Source organism: Amaranthus tricolor, chromosome 14 (assembly GCF_026212465.1).
Source record: "Amaranthus tricolor cultivar Red isolate AtriRed21 chromosome 14, ASM2621246v1, whole genome shotgun sequence".
In the NCBI taxonomy this organism is placed as follows: domain Eukaryota; kingdom Viridiplantae; phylum Streptophyta; class Magnoliopsida; order Caryophyllales; family Amaranthaceae; genus Amaranthus; species Amaranthus tricolor.
This window is the reverse complement of record NC_080060.1, coordinates 10,966,016-10,983,882: the sequence shown is the minus strand read 5'-3', so window position 1 is coordinate 10,983,882 and position 17,867 is coordinate 10,966,016. Positions and strand designations below refer to the sequence as shown.

Below are 17,867 nucleotides of genomic sequence, written 5' to 3'. Positions count from 1 at the left end.
TATGGGGATATTAGTTGATAATATACATTTTATTTTACTTGTATTCTAGCGTGACGTATTCACTGATTTTGTTAACATAATGGGCCATGACGAAGCAGACGAATGTGTTGCTTTTTCTATAAGGGACATTAAATTCCCATGGACTGTGAACGATGATAGCCTCGACTGTGAAATCTACATGGCTTATTTCATAAAGCAATATCAGGGGACTCTAAATATTGATCCACTACACGAGGTTAGTCTTCATTGATATGACATAATATATTATGATTTATAATATGTAATATATATTATATTATGAAATATAACATCAATTATGTGGTTTTATAACAAGTGTGCATTGGGTTAGATTTATAATATATAATAATATAATGGAATTATAATATTTGGCATTTTGTGTTATAGCATGTTAGTTTTGGATTTATAATATCTGATTATTGGTTATATTAGTAATTGTTAATGCAATTGTATTATAACATGTTATTTTTTGTGTATTAGCTTGGAGACAGGAGGTTTTATAAGGCATCAATATTAACGAGGGTCCTGTTAAGCATCTGAATTAGGATCGGGACAAATTGGTGACATTAGCAAATGCGTTTGCTGATGAGAAGCCAAGAAGAATGGATGTAATAATTGCCTAGAGGTCTACAAATAAGGTGGGTGGGAACAAGAGGAAAAGAGAGCCCAAGACAGTCCCAACAAAAGCTGCACAAAAAAAAGCTGCTCCGAAGAAAGTTCCAACAAAGAAAGAAAATGTGCCCAAAAAAAATGTGCCCAGGAAGAAGTTTAAGTAGTTTTTAATGCCAATAATATTATTTCTAACTTTTAATGATGAAACAATAGATTTGAATGAAACAGTAGATGTAGATTATTTAACCTAGCTGTTTAATGAAACATTGTTTTTGTATAACATTATAACCTTTGGCGTTATAATGTAATCCAAGTTAACCTAGCTTTTTGATGAAACATTATTTTTGGTATTAACATTATAACCATTGGCGTTATAATGTAATGTAATTGAAAGTATAACATTATATATCTTATTACATATTGGTCCTTAATGTTACATATTCGAGTTATAATGTAATTGATGTTGATACTTAGCATATAGTGTGATGTTATAATACAACTTGTTTGGGATTATAATACAACATAACTTAGATTATAACATAATATCTTTGGGATCATAGCACAATACGTTTTGGGTTAGAACATAATATATTTTATACTATAATACGATATATTTAGGGTTAAAATATATTATATTTGAAGTTCTAATACATAATATTTGGGTGGTTTACCATGATATATTTTCCTTTATTTTATAGTATATATTGGACCATAATGTTACACAATTCAAGTTGTAAGATTATATATTTGAAATTATATATGATGAACCATTTTTCATAATATAACAAATTGAGATTATATAATATATGTTGGATTATAGTTTGAACAATTTGCAGTTGTATCAATACACTAGTTATAAATGAATAACCATTAATTGTACCCTATATTATTTGTTTTTTTGGAGTTGTACATCCAAACTCCTTATTTTTTGTGTTCTTTTTCTTCTCAAAATGACCCTTGATCCTCTTTTGGCTTCCTTAGTTACTGATTTATCCGGGTCTAACACCATGAATCCAGTTCCAGAGACATTTGATTGTGATGCCTATTGTTGGATTGATTCTTCTTGCAACCTTTGAACTCCTTCGTACGTTTTATGACATAAATCCTCAACCACCCTCCAATCATCGTTGTTGTGTTGTGCTTTCAAAACCAAATTGTACATCTTACGCCCCATGTTATGCCTCCACTACAATGCCAACAACCTTTGGTTCTTGTCGTTGTCTTTGCTATGAGGGTCTTGGTTGTAGAACATCTTCTCCCATACATCTTTTTTAGCACATTTTGTCCATCGAGGTAAGATGTATTTTTCTGGGATCTTTGATATTGAATGATTATGAAGTATGCACAAACAATGACAACACAACCAACCACAAGCCTCAAAGTTTTTACATGTGCACTTAAGATTAGCATTTCCTTGATGGTTCATATAAACAATAGTTTGTGCGCTTTTTTTCATATCTTCTATCCACACCCTACAAAATATAATATAAGTTTATAATCTCAAGTAAAATATGTTACAGTAACAAATATAATATATTATATCCCTAAATATAATATATCATAACACAAATTATATTACATTATAATACAAAATATAATATATTATAACACCAAAACTAATATTTTATAATACCAAATACAATGTATTTTAATACCGAAATAAATGAAAAGTAGACCAAGTTTAAACTTACTTTTATATTTTCAATCCATTATCTTGTGTAACTTTAGTCACATAACAATATATAGCTATGTTTAACTCCTCTTCGAAATTTCTAAATAGAGATGTGGTGTAAACCTCAGCAGCATGTTTGAGCAAACCAACAATACGTAGATTAAAAGATGGTGTTGTCCTTGAACAGTAGAATTATGCTTCAATCTCTCTTTTCCTCCATCGCTCAACTGTGTAAAATCTTATAAAATTGCGTCATACTTGTTCTTTTTGTTGATTCAAATCCGATAGCACTAACTCCGTTGCTTCAAACTTAATCCTGTACACCATTTGTTCCATATTTTGTGTAATCGATCAAACCACTTGTAGAATTCTTCATTGTCTTTCATGTTGTACATTGTTACCATATTATCCCAACACTCATTAAATTCCTCCTCATTATTGCATCCTATCAAGCATTTATGAAAAGCTTCCTTGAATCCAGGATTTGACTTTAACAATCCAAATTTTGACACTACATTTTTTTAACAGGTGCCACAAACATAATCTATGCTTTGCATCTGGAAATACCTACACATTGTAATACCAAATATAATATCGTATAACTACATATAACCCCATATAATATACAAAATGTCCTATTATATATCCCCTAATATAATACTATATATAACCCTTAAAATAATAAAACATAATACCAAATATAATATAACATAATGCCAAATATTTGTTACCTTTTCAATTGCTTTTGACATCGCAAAGTCTTGATCAGTGAAGATCGAGATTGGAGATTTATTATTCATGACCTTCTTAAACTGTCTTAGAACCCATTCAAATGATTCCACCTTCTCTTCTGCGATAAATGAACACCCAAACATAACAGTTTTCCAGTGATTATTTATCCCCACTAGTGGTCCATATATGAGATTATATCGATTAGTGTGATAGGTTGTGTCAAATATGACCACGTCTCCGTAAATCTTGTAGTCTTCTCTCATCATACTGTCACTCCAGAATAAAGCTATAAGTTGACCTTGATCATTCAATCTTACGCGATAGTAAAAATCGGGATCTTTTTCCGATTCCTCTATTAACTTGTCAATTACCATTTGAGCATCACCCCCTTCTATTGCTTTCATCCTCAAACTGCAAAGGAACAAAATATAATACCAAAATGTGTTTTACTATAAAGCTAAATACTAGCACATATAATATCAATTATATATTATTTAACCACCAAACACAATTACATTAAACCAAATGATTCAGATTATAATTTCGAATATAACAATTATAAAGCCAAATATATGTTATCATAATCCCAAATATATATTACACAATGTCATTTTGGATGTTACCTATTGACATAGTTGATATGATCGGTTAGTGTATGCCCCACAAACTCGTCACCCCCTGCATCTTGAGAGAAATATCTATAAGTAGTGGTTGTTCTTATGCTTACTTCTTCAAACGAATTAATTGTATCAATCTTCTCTGCAATTGATACATGCCTTTCGGATCGATGTAGGTGCTGCCATTCAGCTCTTGTAAGCTCATGTGTGTGCAAAATTACGTGTTGTTTAATATAGTATAGCCAATTTGTTGCCTTTCTTGGTCCAGTTCACCCTTACGATTCTGATCCTCAAGAATTTTAAGTAACCTTTCATGTGTCGCCTCCAACCTTCTATATTGAGAATCCATACTACGGCCTTCAACCTTAGTAGATAATTGTCGACCACGGCCTCTAGGCATAACGTTTATCTATTCACAGAAGGACAGATAGAAATCACTTACGAATTCTACTCATAACATGATAACATAAACTTTACACTTTACTAATAATGGTTTAGTGTTCTTGGGTCAAACTTACGTATACACATTGTTCACTCTTATATTTTCTCCAATTTTCACATACTTTCACATTAATTAAAAAGTAGGGTGATGCATGGAATACATCAGACTCAGTCATTAAAACGACATCCTAGGGATTCATCTATCACATAAAACAAGTAAGCACATAGTATTTACAGGTAATATCCCCAGATTCGACTTAGACTCAATTCTACCGATCTCTCATATTTTCGAAATTCGTTTTTATATTCTGTAAAAACTTTGGCTCTGATACCAATTGAAACAGCCCGATCCAACGTAAATAGTATAATATTACTATCTACAAAGCACAGCGGAAGACTTATAGAACTCTGGGCTGAATTCGACCCGTGGCTCGATAGCCACAGCAAACCAATATCAGAGTATTTAAAAACTTAACATAGTTGTAATACAATTAATTACAAACCATTTATAAGCTAAGTTAATACATTATAAAATATCTAAACTCTTTTAAATTTTTACAACACATGATGTATTAAAATATCATTATAAGTTAACTTTCCAAAGACGGTGTCCTCGCTATCGAACCACATAACATGTAGGCATCCATCCCACCGCAGAGCTAACCTGAAAATGGATCTATCCTTCGTAAGGGATAGGTCTCATCAAAGATTGTCAACAATTGAATTTTTGAGTAATCCAACAAACTATTATATTTTATATACAAGTCGTTAACAAACATCTTCAATTAAATTCTTTATTTGCTCAATTGGTAACTCTTTATAAAAGATTAATTTACCAAAACTCAAACTCTTTTAAAAGACCGTTTGGTATCGACATAAATACGACTAAGAAACTTTGGTTCATAGTGAATCAAAATATGGCTATAACTTTACAAGTTAATAGCGAAAATCAAAATGCGGCTATTACTTTACAAGTCAATAGCGAAACAATACGACAAATGAAACATATGATTTCATTTGCGAAACAAATAAAACTTTATATACCAAACGTATTTATTCAAATCTCATTTTAAAACAATGATATAACAATACTTAAAAATGTGAGAATATATGGACCGTCAGAAAGTAGGCTTGATCTAAACCCTGAGAACACGGGTGATCGTCATCACCGAAAATACGGTTCTTGCAAGAACGAAACGGGATTGGGGGCTCGAGACCAATTCGAATAACCATTACCTATTATCAAGCTATAGGATTTCACAATAATCCGGATACAAATATCTGTTGCCAATTCCTAAAAACGGACGTTTTTCAATATCGAACATTTTAATATAAAGCGAATCAATAAGTCACTTGATTTTCTTAAAAAAAATAATCATAACTCATTTTCATAGTTCAATATTGAAAAGCTCATATTTATAAAATTATAAACATACAAAACATAATTTGATCAAGGACTAGAAGCAAAGTCAAACGAAGTCAAAATCCAAAATTTCGATCACCAAAAAAATCAAATTAGAAAACCAAAGAACTTCATTGATGCATTTGAACAAACACCTTATGTACATTAACTTATAACGCCAAAAGATAACAATCCAATCTCCCTTTTTCATCACCATCAATAATAATCAACAAAATCATACTATCCATAATTACCCAATAAAGAAACATAAAATAATCTTAAATACTTGATTAAAGAAATACCCAATTGAATTATTCTCATGATTGGTTATTCTTAATTTTCATGACAATCTGTTAGTATTTTGGTCATAACTCTCTCATACGAACTCATTTAGGGGCGATTAAAGTGGCTACGCGACCTTGACTCAGAGCTCTACAATTCTTATGCAGACACTAAAACCCAGAAACAATCAGAACAACCCCAAAAATGGCAAAACAGAAAGCTTATTGTCGATTTTCATAACAGCCTGTTAGTATTTTGGACATAACTCCCTCATACAAACTCATTTAGGGCGATTCAAGTGCCCATGCGACCGCGACTCGGAGCTCTACAAATCTTATGCAGACATCAAAACCCAGAAACAATCACAACTGACCCAAAAACAGCTAAAACAGAGTGCTCAGTTTCTGTCAATATCCAAAATACTAAATTTTATAGTAGAAACCAAATAACCCAAACAACCAATACTAATCAACACTAAAAATAACTCAATTATTAATTGAATTCATATACTCATCTTAAATTTAAGTTGCTTAAATTTGAATCAAGGACCCAAATTGGATCCACAAATACTAAACTACTTTAAAACATTCAAATATCAATTAAAGGCCCTATTAGCCATTAATTTAATATACAAGTATGAATTCAAGAACACATAAAGAAAACTTACTCCTACCCAAAAGAGATGGAGATGGTGATAATTAGATGTGTCCTTCTTCTTCTATAATAGCTACAATCATCAAAACACTTTAATTAGATTCTAGCTTTATAAAATTTGAGTGAAAATTTTTTGAAATTGAATTTGGGGGGTTTTCAATTAAAAACCTTTTACTTAGATTTACTTACACCATTAATTTGAGAGATGAAGGTTGGTAAAATTTCAGACTTTCGTTCCACTTTGTGAAGAAATAAAGATAGAATTTGATCTCAGCTTTGTGTTTCTTTGAGAAGCTATGAAGAAGGTGATAATGGTATGAATGAAAGAGTAGAGGAAGTAATCTTACAGATTATATAACTTAGGGGAAGGGGTTTTATTTTGGTGAGTAAGATTGAGAGGTGTGAGTTATAGGCCATAGTGGCAAAACGTGGGTGATTAACTTCCTACTCATACTTATCTCAGTATGAGGTGGATAATATACCTATATTTTTCATCGTATAATTTATTTTGTCCCCAAAATAATAAATCTGATATCTAAAAATCGTAGTAAAATTTTACTTTTAAAATGACAAACTCATTTTACTTATTAAAATAATAATTTTTAACAAAGACGTTTTTATAATTGTTTCACCCACTATCAATGTCCCATTTTATTCATATCCTTGCCTTACAGTCGTATCTTGTTGGTGTGAGTTTCATTTTTTTGGGCTTGCTAGGATGTTCTTGTGCTGGGTAGAAGGATCTACATGGTGTGTCTTCTCTTCACATGAACATACCAAGTACTTCTCTACAACAACATTTTTCCTTATTCTTTGGGTCCATTTTTTTATACTAAAACCTGTAACTCTTGCATGCGAAAGGTACAACTGTTTGAGCTCTTCTAATCTTGGAGCTGCAATCCCTTCAAGAGAACCAAATATATTGACCTTCGAAAGGTCAGTTTGACATTTTATTGCATTCGACACTTAATCAATAATCTTTAAGTTTTCATTTTGTTCGATTGTACAAAATTCGAAATGTTTTATATTGTGTTATAACTCCTATGTTAAAATATTACAAGGCCAAATATATATGATTATATCATCAAATATACTATGTTATAAATAAAAATATTTATTATTATAAACCCTGTAATATTACGTCACAAGGCCAAATAAAAATAAATATATCAAATATCTTCTATTATAATTCCGAATATATATCGTTGTATACCCAAATATGTTATATTATATTACCATATATGCTATGTTATAATCACAAAAATTTATTATCAAAATGCCAAACACATTATGCAATAACCTCAAATGTGTTATATTATAATCCCAATTAGATAACAATATAAAACCAAAGACGTTGTAGTAACACATCAAATAAATTACATTATAACCAGAAATATTACTGATTATAACACCAAAAAGGTTTTATTACAACAATAATTATAATAGAGTGCATTGTCATTTTATTACCTTTATATGGGCATATGGCGTTACTATTCCCTTCATATACCCCATTATCTTCTCCAACTGTATCTAGCTCCTCTATTGATGAAGCTTCAAAAAAAAAAACATTACATTACATTTACATTCCCAATCATTAACTACCATGATTTTCTTAATAATTACATACCTTTCATGACGTTTTCATCGTTTTGCAAGTGAAAATTATCCACATTAGAACGATTCTTATATGTACATTTGAATTCAAGCATCATTTCTTTCAGTGTTAGACAAATATTAAGGTTGTGGAAGGTGTGTATAAATGATTGTTGGGTGAGGGAGATGAAGAAAACTGATTCATTATTATCAAAACTCTTTAGAGCAGCGGTTACTCAGAAAAATTTTCTGAGTAAAAGAAAGCAGTTTCTTCTTACAAAAAAACGCACGTGTTTGAAGGGATTTAGAGCAGCAGTTATTTTTTTAAATTTATCGCTGGGCTCTAAAGAGCCGTCTCTAGAAAAGACGGTTTCTCAGGAGAGGGGTCATTCTAAATTTAGTTTCACAAATTCTTATTTGAGACCATTTTTATAAAAGATGTGTCTCAAATGGGCCAGTCCATTATTACTAAAACAACAACTATCAGAAAAACATTCGCCGTGTAACCTATTTTGAATTGGTTTTATAACGTATTAAAGTTGGGATCATAATACAACTTGTTTGGGATTATAATACAACATAACTTAGATTATAACATAATATAACCTATTAAAGTTGGTATTTGAAGTTGGTGTTATAACCTATTAAAGTTGGTATTATAACCTATTTGGAGTTGGTATTATAACTTATTAAAATTGGTATTTGAAGTGTCATTTTAATATATTAATTGTTTTAACCTTAAATTGCTAACCTATTGAAGTTGGTATTATAACTTATTAATATTGGCATATTAACCTAATAAAGTTGGTGTTTTAACCTATTAAAGTTGATATATTAACCGGTTAAGTTGATTTTTAAAGTTGGCGTTTTAACCAACTACAACAGGTTAAAACACTAACTTTAATAGGTTAAAATACCAACTGTAATAGGTTATAATACCAACTTTAATATGTTAACAACTTAAGGTTAAAATAACAATTTAATAGGTTATAACGCCAACTCCAAATACCAACTTTAATATAGAGGTTATAATACCAACACTAATAGTTTATAATACCAACTTCAATAAGTTATACCAACTTTAATATGTAATAACACCAACTCCAAATACCAACTTTAATAAGTTAAAACACCAACTCTAAATACCAACTTTAAAAGGTTATAATACCAACTCTAATAGGTTATAATACTATCTTCAATAGGTTATAACAATAACTCCAAATAAGTTTAAACATGCGTGTCAATTTGGAGATTTTTATCTTTTTTTAAATTGTTGGGTTGGGCTTGGGAGATTCGTTTCTTATAAAGACGGTCTCTCATAAGAGTTGCTGATTTAGTTTTGAGGTTTTGACCACGAGATCACAAGTCAAAAGATCCTAATTTTAGCTTTCCTCAACAATATGTATACTTTCTCCTTTTTTCTTGTATCTTGTCATGATATTTTTCGTGGTTGTGTTATGGCTAAGGGTGTTCAATAGGCCGAATAAGTTCCGAGTTGAGCCTAGTGAATATGGACCAAGCGGGATAAAGGCCCTTAAAATTTTATATTCAAGCCCCATCCATTTTCACTAATAGAAATTATTATTATCCTTATTGATAAATTATAATAATTAAATTATTGTTTATAATTATTAAATTGTAAAAATTTTATAATTCCTATTGTCATTGTAATTTATAATAATTACAGTAGAGCTCGTTTTTTCAATTTATAAAGACCTGTTTCATTAGGCCCTTTTATAACCCGCTTCATTTTAATTGTAGTAAGGTCTGTTTTCAGTCCGTACCATTTTCAAACTGACTCTTACAAAACCATAATAAAAGTGAGTCGGATAAAGACTTAAAAATAGGGGATCATGGTTGAAGTGTCTTAAAAACTCCTATCATTTTGATCTATATTCATTTGAATCAATAAGAAAAATTATATTCTAAATTAGAAAGTATATTTAATTTGGGTCTTATAAAAATTTTTGTACAGGTAATGTAAATGAAATTATTTATTTTTAAAACTTTAACCTTTTGTTTTATACTTCTATATTATATAATATGGATATAAGGCAGGTTAGGTGGGCATAGCGCTAGATATGGGGCAGATCTACCACCTACCCACTACTCATGATAGGTATAACTTTTCATACTCATACAACACTACCGACTAAACTCAAACTCAACTCATTTCAACTAGGGCAAGGTCTTCCAGCTTCCAGCTACCTTACATCGAAGAAACGTTTAAACTTCTTAAACTCAAAACTGTTCAACTTCTTCCCTCCTTCACTGTACCTTCCTCCTTCTTAGCCTCTTCTCACGGGTTTCTTCACCCTCTTTGTTCGTTTGGTCTGTGTGTGAGGCTCTCCTAGGGTTTTGATTTTCCTCATCCTTGGAGGATCTCAAGGGGGTGCACCAAAAGTGACATTGCTGGTAGTTGGTGGCAATCCCAAGTAGATTTTAGGTGTGAGTACATGGTGGTGGCGAATTACTGTGTTTGGAAGAGTGGTGGAGTATAGAGTCCGACATTTGAGGATTGTAATGAAGCGACGCCATTGACTGTTGGGTTTTGGTTGGCGATTCACAGCGATGGTGGTTGGCGGTTGTCGGCTTTGGGAATCTGGTGTTGCTTCTGACGTTTGGGACTTATGAACCTATTTCGGTGGTTGATCTTTGTGTTGCAAGTCATAATTTTGAATAGGCAAAGTGATGTGTCGCTCAATAATGGTGTCAAGGGTCATTGGTGTTTGGTTGGTGGTGTAGCCTAGTGATTCTGGGGTCTGGTTTGGAAAAGTAGTTGAAAATTTTATGGTATAAGAAACTTTTTTATGGTGATTATGATGGAGGCTCGGTGTATGGCTGAAAACTTGAGTGGGGCTGGGATTTTGATCTTCACAGTGCAGCATTAAAGTGGGGTGTAGTGGTGTTGTATGGTGACTTCTAGGGTCGCGAGTGGGGTGGCTGCTTTTCCTAGGTGGGCCACATGGTGTGGTTTAATTAGAAAATTATGTTTTGGGCAAGTGTGGTTAAGGGGGTATGATTTTTGAAAGGTGTTATAAAGGTGGGCTCTTGGCCAGGACGACTACCCCTTATATTATTACTTTTTTTCGGTAGAGTTTGGACGACAATAATTTTGTGGTTAGGAGATTTTAGAGTTTACAACAACGATAAATGGTTAGGGTTAGGGCTTTTCTAGAATTCTTAATCGATTAGGAGTATTGGCCCATTAGGTTTGTTGTTAGTTTCTTGCTTCTTTGGTGTAAGGTGGAATCTAGAGTGGAACTTTTAGTGTTTTATGGTGGGCCTGTTACAACTTAACCTCAGGTGTATGGCCCAGATGGTCTAGGTGTTTTAGGGCTTAAACCTTGTGGTATAGCCTAGGTTTCTTTTGTGGCTAGTCCACTTTAGAAGTTGTGTCACTACAGTTAAAAGGGAGCATTATATTTTTTGAGTCAACGACTTTTTTCCTATGGGGTTTTTTATGCCGGAGATCTTATAAGATGTTTCTTTAATTAGATTGTGCAACCCATAGGAATTCTATCCAATAGTACCAATCAATTTAGAACAATTTCTCTCCAAAGAACAATAAATGTACCAATTTGTCATAAAATGCCAACCACTATAGTGAAATAGAGGTGTTCAAAATAGATCTGATGACTCGTACTTCTGATATTATAACCAAATTTGATTTTCCCCAACATGAAAATGGATAACACTTATGTAAAAAATAACATTGATACAAGAATTGATTTTGAATTGACCCAAAACATTTGACCCAAAATCAACCTGATATCCTAAATGAACACCTCTCAAACTAAAGTTGTCCATTGATTAAATATTATTAAACTCCAACCACTCCTCCCGTATTTGATTTTTATCCAATAAATCTCAATTTTCCAAATGAAAAATTTATAAATAATACACTTTAATTATTGTATGAGGTGATTTCATATTGAGACGTGCTAATAGAAAATTTTAGCATAATTAGCATTTTGGTCATAAGCAACGATTAAAAATAATATTCATAAATTTTCCTTTATAAATTCAGAAATAAATTTACTAAAGAACCCCTACTCTTGTCCAAAATATCCTATTTAAAACCAAAAAAAAAAAATAAAAAAAATTTATCCTTCTAAATAGTAAAATACTGTTCGACATCCCCAAATTCATCATCCATAAACCCTAACTCCCCCTAAATTCATTATGTAGATTCATCCAAATTAATTCTAGAATCCTTCTCTTGATCCCTCACTCCTTACTAATTCATTCAAACCAATAGCCTCCTAACTTCTTTATCTTAATTAATCTAATTTCATTCAAAATCCCCAATTTATTCATCCTTAATCGTCGTTGCTTAAACCATTGAGAAAGTAAGTAATCTTAATGTCACGTATGCAATTGTGAAAATTCCTATTGTAATCTAGTTATCTAGGAATTCAATTATCAAAATTAAATCCAGAAATTCAATGTCAAAATTATGTATTATAAATCTAATTAGATAATCCTAGCATATATTACTACTAGTTTTACTGGAATGTGTCGTTGTATCTTGTTTTCTTTCGTGTTGATTTTGATTTGTGTTTTTGGGGTTTATTTTTATTTTGGTTAATTTGGTTGATCTTTTATTTGATTTTTTACTTCAATGGTTTGTTAATCAATCCTTAAATCTATCGTTAATAATTGATTTAGTTTTCGTCCTCTAATAGTTGACCCAACAGTCCCACCAAATTATAGGAGTAAAGAGAAAAAGAAAAAGGGTTATTAGGGTTGATTATTGATGTTGATCTTTGGGGGGTTTGATTGTCAATTAGGCTTCTTCGGAATGATTTTGATGTTGTCCAGACTCCAGAGAATTGAATTTTCATTGGTCAAAGACAAAACCATTTTGCATTCGATTTTTAAACACTAACTTTGAATATCTGTCTGTTTGCTTCATGACAACTACATGCAAGTGCACAAATTGTTTCCTTTGAGACGATTTCTTAAAGAAACCAATTGAATTGGGTCGATCAAGTTTTTTTGAAATAAACGCAGAAAACCTTAAAAAGTAACTGGTAAATTTAAATGCTGTCTCCTTTATATTCAATTCTCCCTTCATGACTCTTCTAATAATGTCGCCATTTTTACTTAGATAATTTTTGATCTTTTTTCTGTAATTTTACCTAACTAAAAAGTATTGTGTAGTTTCTAAGTTTTCGTATTTTTTCTAGTTTATATGTTTTTTGGTAGTTTTGTGGCTATGTGGAATTGATTAGGGTTTAGTTTTAAATACTTTTTTTTGTTTGTTTTTACATATGGATTCATTCTCGTTGTTCATGTTTTCAGATATGGAATCTCCTAGAAATGCTGATAAGTCATTTGAGGATAATGAATCTCTTGCTTTGGTTTTACAAAAAACCAAAAATGTAGATCAAAATGTGACAGACATTGTGTTAAAGAGGAAGGATCAGTGCTCTCAAGTAGATGACGCATCTAAGTCAAAGACTAAGCGTCTGAGGGCTAAAGTATGCGTTGTTAAAATGGAAACTGAAGAAGGAATGTAAGTTTAAATTATGTGTTTAATATATTTTAAGTATGTGTTTTTGTTATATAAGTAAGTGTTTAGTGTATATTATGTTATGCAAAGTAGGTATTTAATGTATGTAAAGTTGACGTTCATTACATATGTAGTAGCTATTTAGGGCATATGTAGTAGGTGTTTAGGGTTCATATAGTAGATGTTCAGGGATTTCACAATAGGTGTATAGTATATATGGAGTGTGTATTGTATTCAAGGTAGGTGTTCAGGGTTTATGTACTAGGTGATATCAGTGTAGGTGTTTATGATTATTTTGGTAGGTGTTTTAGGATATATGCAGTAGGTGTTTAGGATATATGTTTAGTGTGTTTAGGGCATATATAATAGGTGTTTAGGGTATATGTAATAGGTGTTTATGTTATTCAAGATATGTGTTTAGAGTATATGTAGTAGGTGTTTATGTATGTAGGTATTTATGGTTTGTTTAGTAGGTGTTTAGCATGTATACATTAGGTGTTTAGGGTATGTATAATAGGTGTTCATGGTATTCAAGGTAGGTGTTTAGGGATTATGTATTAGGTGTCTAGCATCCAAAGTATGTGTATATGGTTTGTTTATTAGGTGTCTTTGGTATATGGATTGGGGAGTTATGGTTCTTCAAGTAGGTGTTTATGACACATCCAGTAGGTGGGTAGTTGGTGTTTATGCTTTGTATAGTTTTTGTTTATTTATTCTATGGTAAATATGTATTTACATATTTTGAGAATTGGGTATTGTCTCAGCTGGAGCAAGTACCGCCTTTTCCATAAAAGGTCTTTAGATCGAATATCACGTAGCCTTCCCTTTTCTTCACCCTACCTTATAATATAATATACACATATATATACATAGGCTATGGGGGTGCACGCGCCCGCACGTGAGGGCACTGGCCGTTAAAAAATTAAACAGAAATTCGTTAGAAATTATGCCTCTCAAAGGAATCGATACTCCGACCTCAAAATTGCAAGGTGCACACGCATCACTGAGCCAGGAAGCCATTCGTGATGTTTAGTTGATTTTAGTAAATTAGTTGATATCTTAGCAGCTCAATTTTGTTGGAAATAGTACCATTTAACACTAAGGTTTATTGTTGTCCAATAAAAATTATTACTTTTTTTTTTCTAAAAGTTACTGAATAATTACTTATTTTGTGTGAGTGATTCATAATTTTTTGTCTTATTTTATATGTTTTCTAAATTTATTATTGTTTACTAAATAATAATTTTATAAAATAATTATATATTTGTGAGTTTTTATTTCTTATTTTAATTAATTAAAAAATTTTCATTTATGAGTGTGTTTTAATGATTATTATTGTTTTAATTGAAGTTATTTTTATAATTCAAACAACATTGTATACTTTTTATGTAAGGCAAGATATAATATTATTGAATCGTGTAACGATATACGGGATTTAACCTTAAGTTTGCCCCTGTTCAAACTTTTTTAAAAATGTTAGACCTCCAAAGATCACTCCTCTACGTCAACACCCTACTACTGGAACCATCAAAAGTCACCTCTATGAATGTGATGTTGCCACCATAACAATAACAACAACGACCACCAACATTCTTATTTTTAACAAAACTCAAAAATTCATGAAAATGCTATAGTTTTTTTTAAATTTTTTTTTTAAATTGCAGTTTAGAAATTTTTTATTGGATTATTTCCTGTAACTACAAGTAATATGTGCTCTCACTGACTGTGAGTTCTGGATCCGCCACTGTATATATATATACATATTTATATGTATGTATTTATATACTTTATTTTATTTTTTTTGCCTTGCAGTGTTGATAAAGTTGTTTTCACAAATTGTAAGCCCCACTTATTTTTACACAATGGGAAAGATGAGATTAAGTTGACTGCAGCTCAACTTAGTGATGTTAAAGCTATTGGATTTGATGGGTTGTTGAAGGTAAAGTTTGGAAAGTTTCCTTCTGGTATTATACCATACCTTGTGGCTCACTTTGACTCCGTGAATAGAGTGCAACATATTCCGAACAAACCAGGGTACATAATTACTGCAGATGATGTTTATGATATTTTAGGATTGCCTTTAAATCCTGGAAAACAAATCATGTGCAAGACAAAGAAGTGTGAAAATACTTTTGATAATTGGTTGAACAAACTTGGTTTTCAAAATGTTGAAGCTGTTAAAGCTAAGAATCTTTTAGCTCTTTTTTCTAGATATCCTGAAGGAGGGGATGACTTCAAGAAGATTTTCGTTTTGTATTCCCTTTGTTTGATTCTTGCTCCTCTTCCCGACTTTCGATTAAGGAGGAGCATTTATCCTGCTATTGCTGATGCTGCAACAATTCAAAGTTTTGATTGGTGCTCTTTTGTGTTGGACACTTTATGTGAGTCGATTAGACGGGTAAATAGTGATAACTCTGTAAAATATGTCAATGGTTGTGTATTGATTTTACTTTTCTGTTACTGTTATCGTTTCCCTTATCAAGGCAAACCTTATTCAAGGTCCTTGCCTTTGGTTAAAAATATTTCCGAGAAACTTATGAAATCAAGATTTGAGATAGAGAAGGCGAAAGGTTTTGGTAGGGGTGTATTGGTGTTGGATGGGTTGCCAATTACACATCAATACACCGATTGGTGTAAAAGTAGTGGTGATGAATTTGAAGATAATAAGAAGGATGAAGTTGTACAAGAAATTGTGGCTGAAGAGCCTTCTGAGGGGAGGTTTGTCAAGTATATGTTGAATGAAAGATGGTCTACGGACGAGGAATTGAGGTCCAAGGCAAAGGATGTAAGTCTTCATATTCCATTGTTATAGTTTTCTTGCATTTATTTTCAAATTATCTACATGCTTTTATTAATACTTATGATTCAAATAGTAGGTAAATATGGTATAGGTAGTAGGTTTTTATGGTCTGCAAAGTATGGGTGTGTGTTTTGTAAATTAGGTGTTTTTAGTATGTATATAGGTGTTTCTACTATCTGAAGTAGATATTTAGGTTATTTAAAGTATATGTTTAAGATATGTGAGGGTTTTAGTATGTGTTCTGAATTAGGTGTTTATTATAAGTGAAGCAGGTACGTAGGATATTTTTAAAGTAGGAATTGTTTATATGTGTAGTAAGTATTTTTTCCATTTTGAATTAGGTTTTATAATATGGAGGCTTTTGGTATGCTCACTAGGAGTTCTAACATACCAAAGTAGGCATTTATATATTGTGTTATTTTTTGTTATTGTTATATTAATGTAGTTGATGTTGTACTTCAGGAATTGGAGTTGGCTGAGTTGATTTTAAAGAGGGATGCTGAAGTCATCACTGATGCGTACTATAAAAGAGTGAATGCCTATAAAGCAAGAAGAGATAATGAAGAGGATGACCAAGTCATGCCCGAGTCTACTTTATATCTAAATAAACAATAATTGAAAATTTGTTGTTCATTGATTGCCAATTTATCAAACATAGTGATTTAAGGTCTTTAAAAATTATGGAAAACCAAGTCGATCCAAACAAGTTTTACTTTTGCCGAAGATTTAGACAATTTGGACCTAACTTTTAACTGTCTTATGAACATTTAAAAGGAATTTTTATACTTTCAAAAAAAAAAAGTAATATCTATCACTGAATAATAATTTTTAAACATTTATGACACAATTATACAAAATATAAGTAATGTTGAATTATAAAAAAAGATCAGAAGGAAGAAGTAAAAGAAATTTTTTTGCATGACTTTGGGTATGTACAATCTTACGAGGATAAAAAAATCCCTTCAAGTTTTCATTTTAAAAATTTCTCAGATAACAAATGTGCCAAAAGAAAGTTAGGGCTGGAAGATAATGAGTGTGATTAATCTTTTAATTACGATTCTAAAAAAATAATACTCATGTATTAAATTACTCTATTTTCAAATGTTCTTTCTGTTTAGAATTTTATTTTTAAGAGAAATTCGATTAAGTTTTCTAAAACATATAGATGATAAAACATAATTTTTTATGATGAGTATTTAGAGATATTAGGGCTTAAAATTTAATTTAAAAAATGTGCAAAAAAAATAAATGAGAAAAAAAAGAATGAAAAAAGTATGATTTTAGTAAATAAAAATTTACAAAATTTAGATCTACTCTAAAAGAGCCTTGAAAAAAAGAGAAAAGTAATAAAACTAAATCAAGTAATAATAAGCATATAAAATGCTCCACAACCACAAAAAATATTCATAAAATCAGCTTTGCACCAAGTTCTTCCAACAGGAAAAATGTGACTCAAGAAAATTTAAATGCATCGCTGAAAGCAAAAACACATTGTCGGTCGCAACAATTATATAAACAAATTTAAA

General features: G+C 31.1%; 2 protein-coding genes across 2 annotated transcripts; one reads left to right on the top strand and one right to left on the bottom strand.

Moving 5' to 3' along the window:
* Positions 1-1,816: 1,816 nt before the first annotated feature.
* On the bottom strand, positions 1,817-8,142 carry LOC130799289 (protein FAR-RED IMPAIRED RESPONSE 1-like). The gene is made up of 9 exons (XM_057662390.1): positions 8,058-8,142; positions 7,898-7,981; positions 7,208-7,332; positions 4,170-4,280; positions 3,906-4,060; positions 3,658-3,810; positions 3,034-3,445; positions 2,660-2,790; positions 1,817-2,102 (listed from the first exon to the last, which is right to left on the bottom strand). The coding sequence occupies exons 1-9, from the start codon at positions 8,140-8,142 to the stop codon at positions 1,817-1,819; spliced, it is 1,542 nt and encodes a 513-aa protein (XP_057518373.1).
* Positions 8,143-12,126: 3,984 nt separating this feature from the next.
* On the top strand, positions 12,127-17,250 carry LOC130799603 (uncharacterized). The gene is made up of 4 exons (XM_057662747.1): positions 12,127-12,375; positions 13,331-13,544; positions 15,354-16,326; positions 16,804-17,250. The coding sequence occupies exons 2-4, from the start codon at positions 13,333-13,335 to the stop codon at positions 16,954-16,956; spliced, it is 1,338 nt and encodes a 445-aa protein (XP_057518730.1). The 5' UTR covers positions 12,127-12,375; positions 13,331-13,332; the 3' UTR covers positions 16,957-17,250.
* Positions 17,251-17,867: the final 617 nt, after the last annotated feature.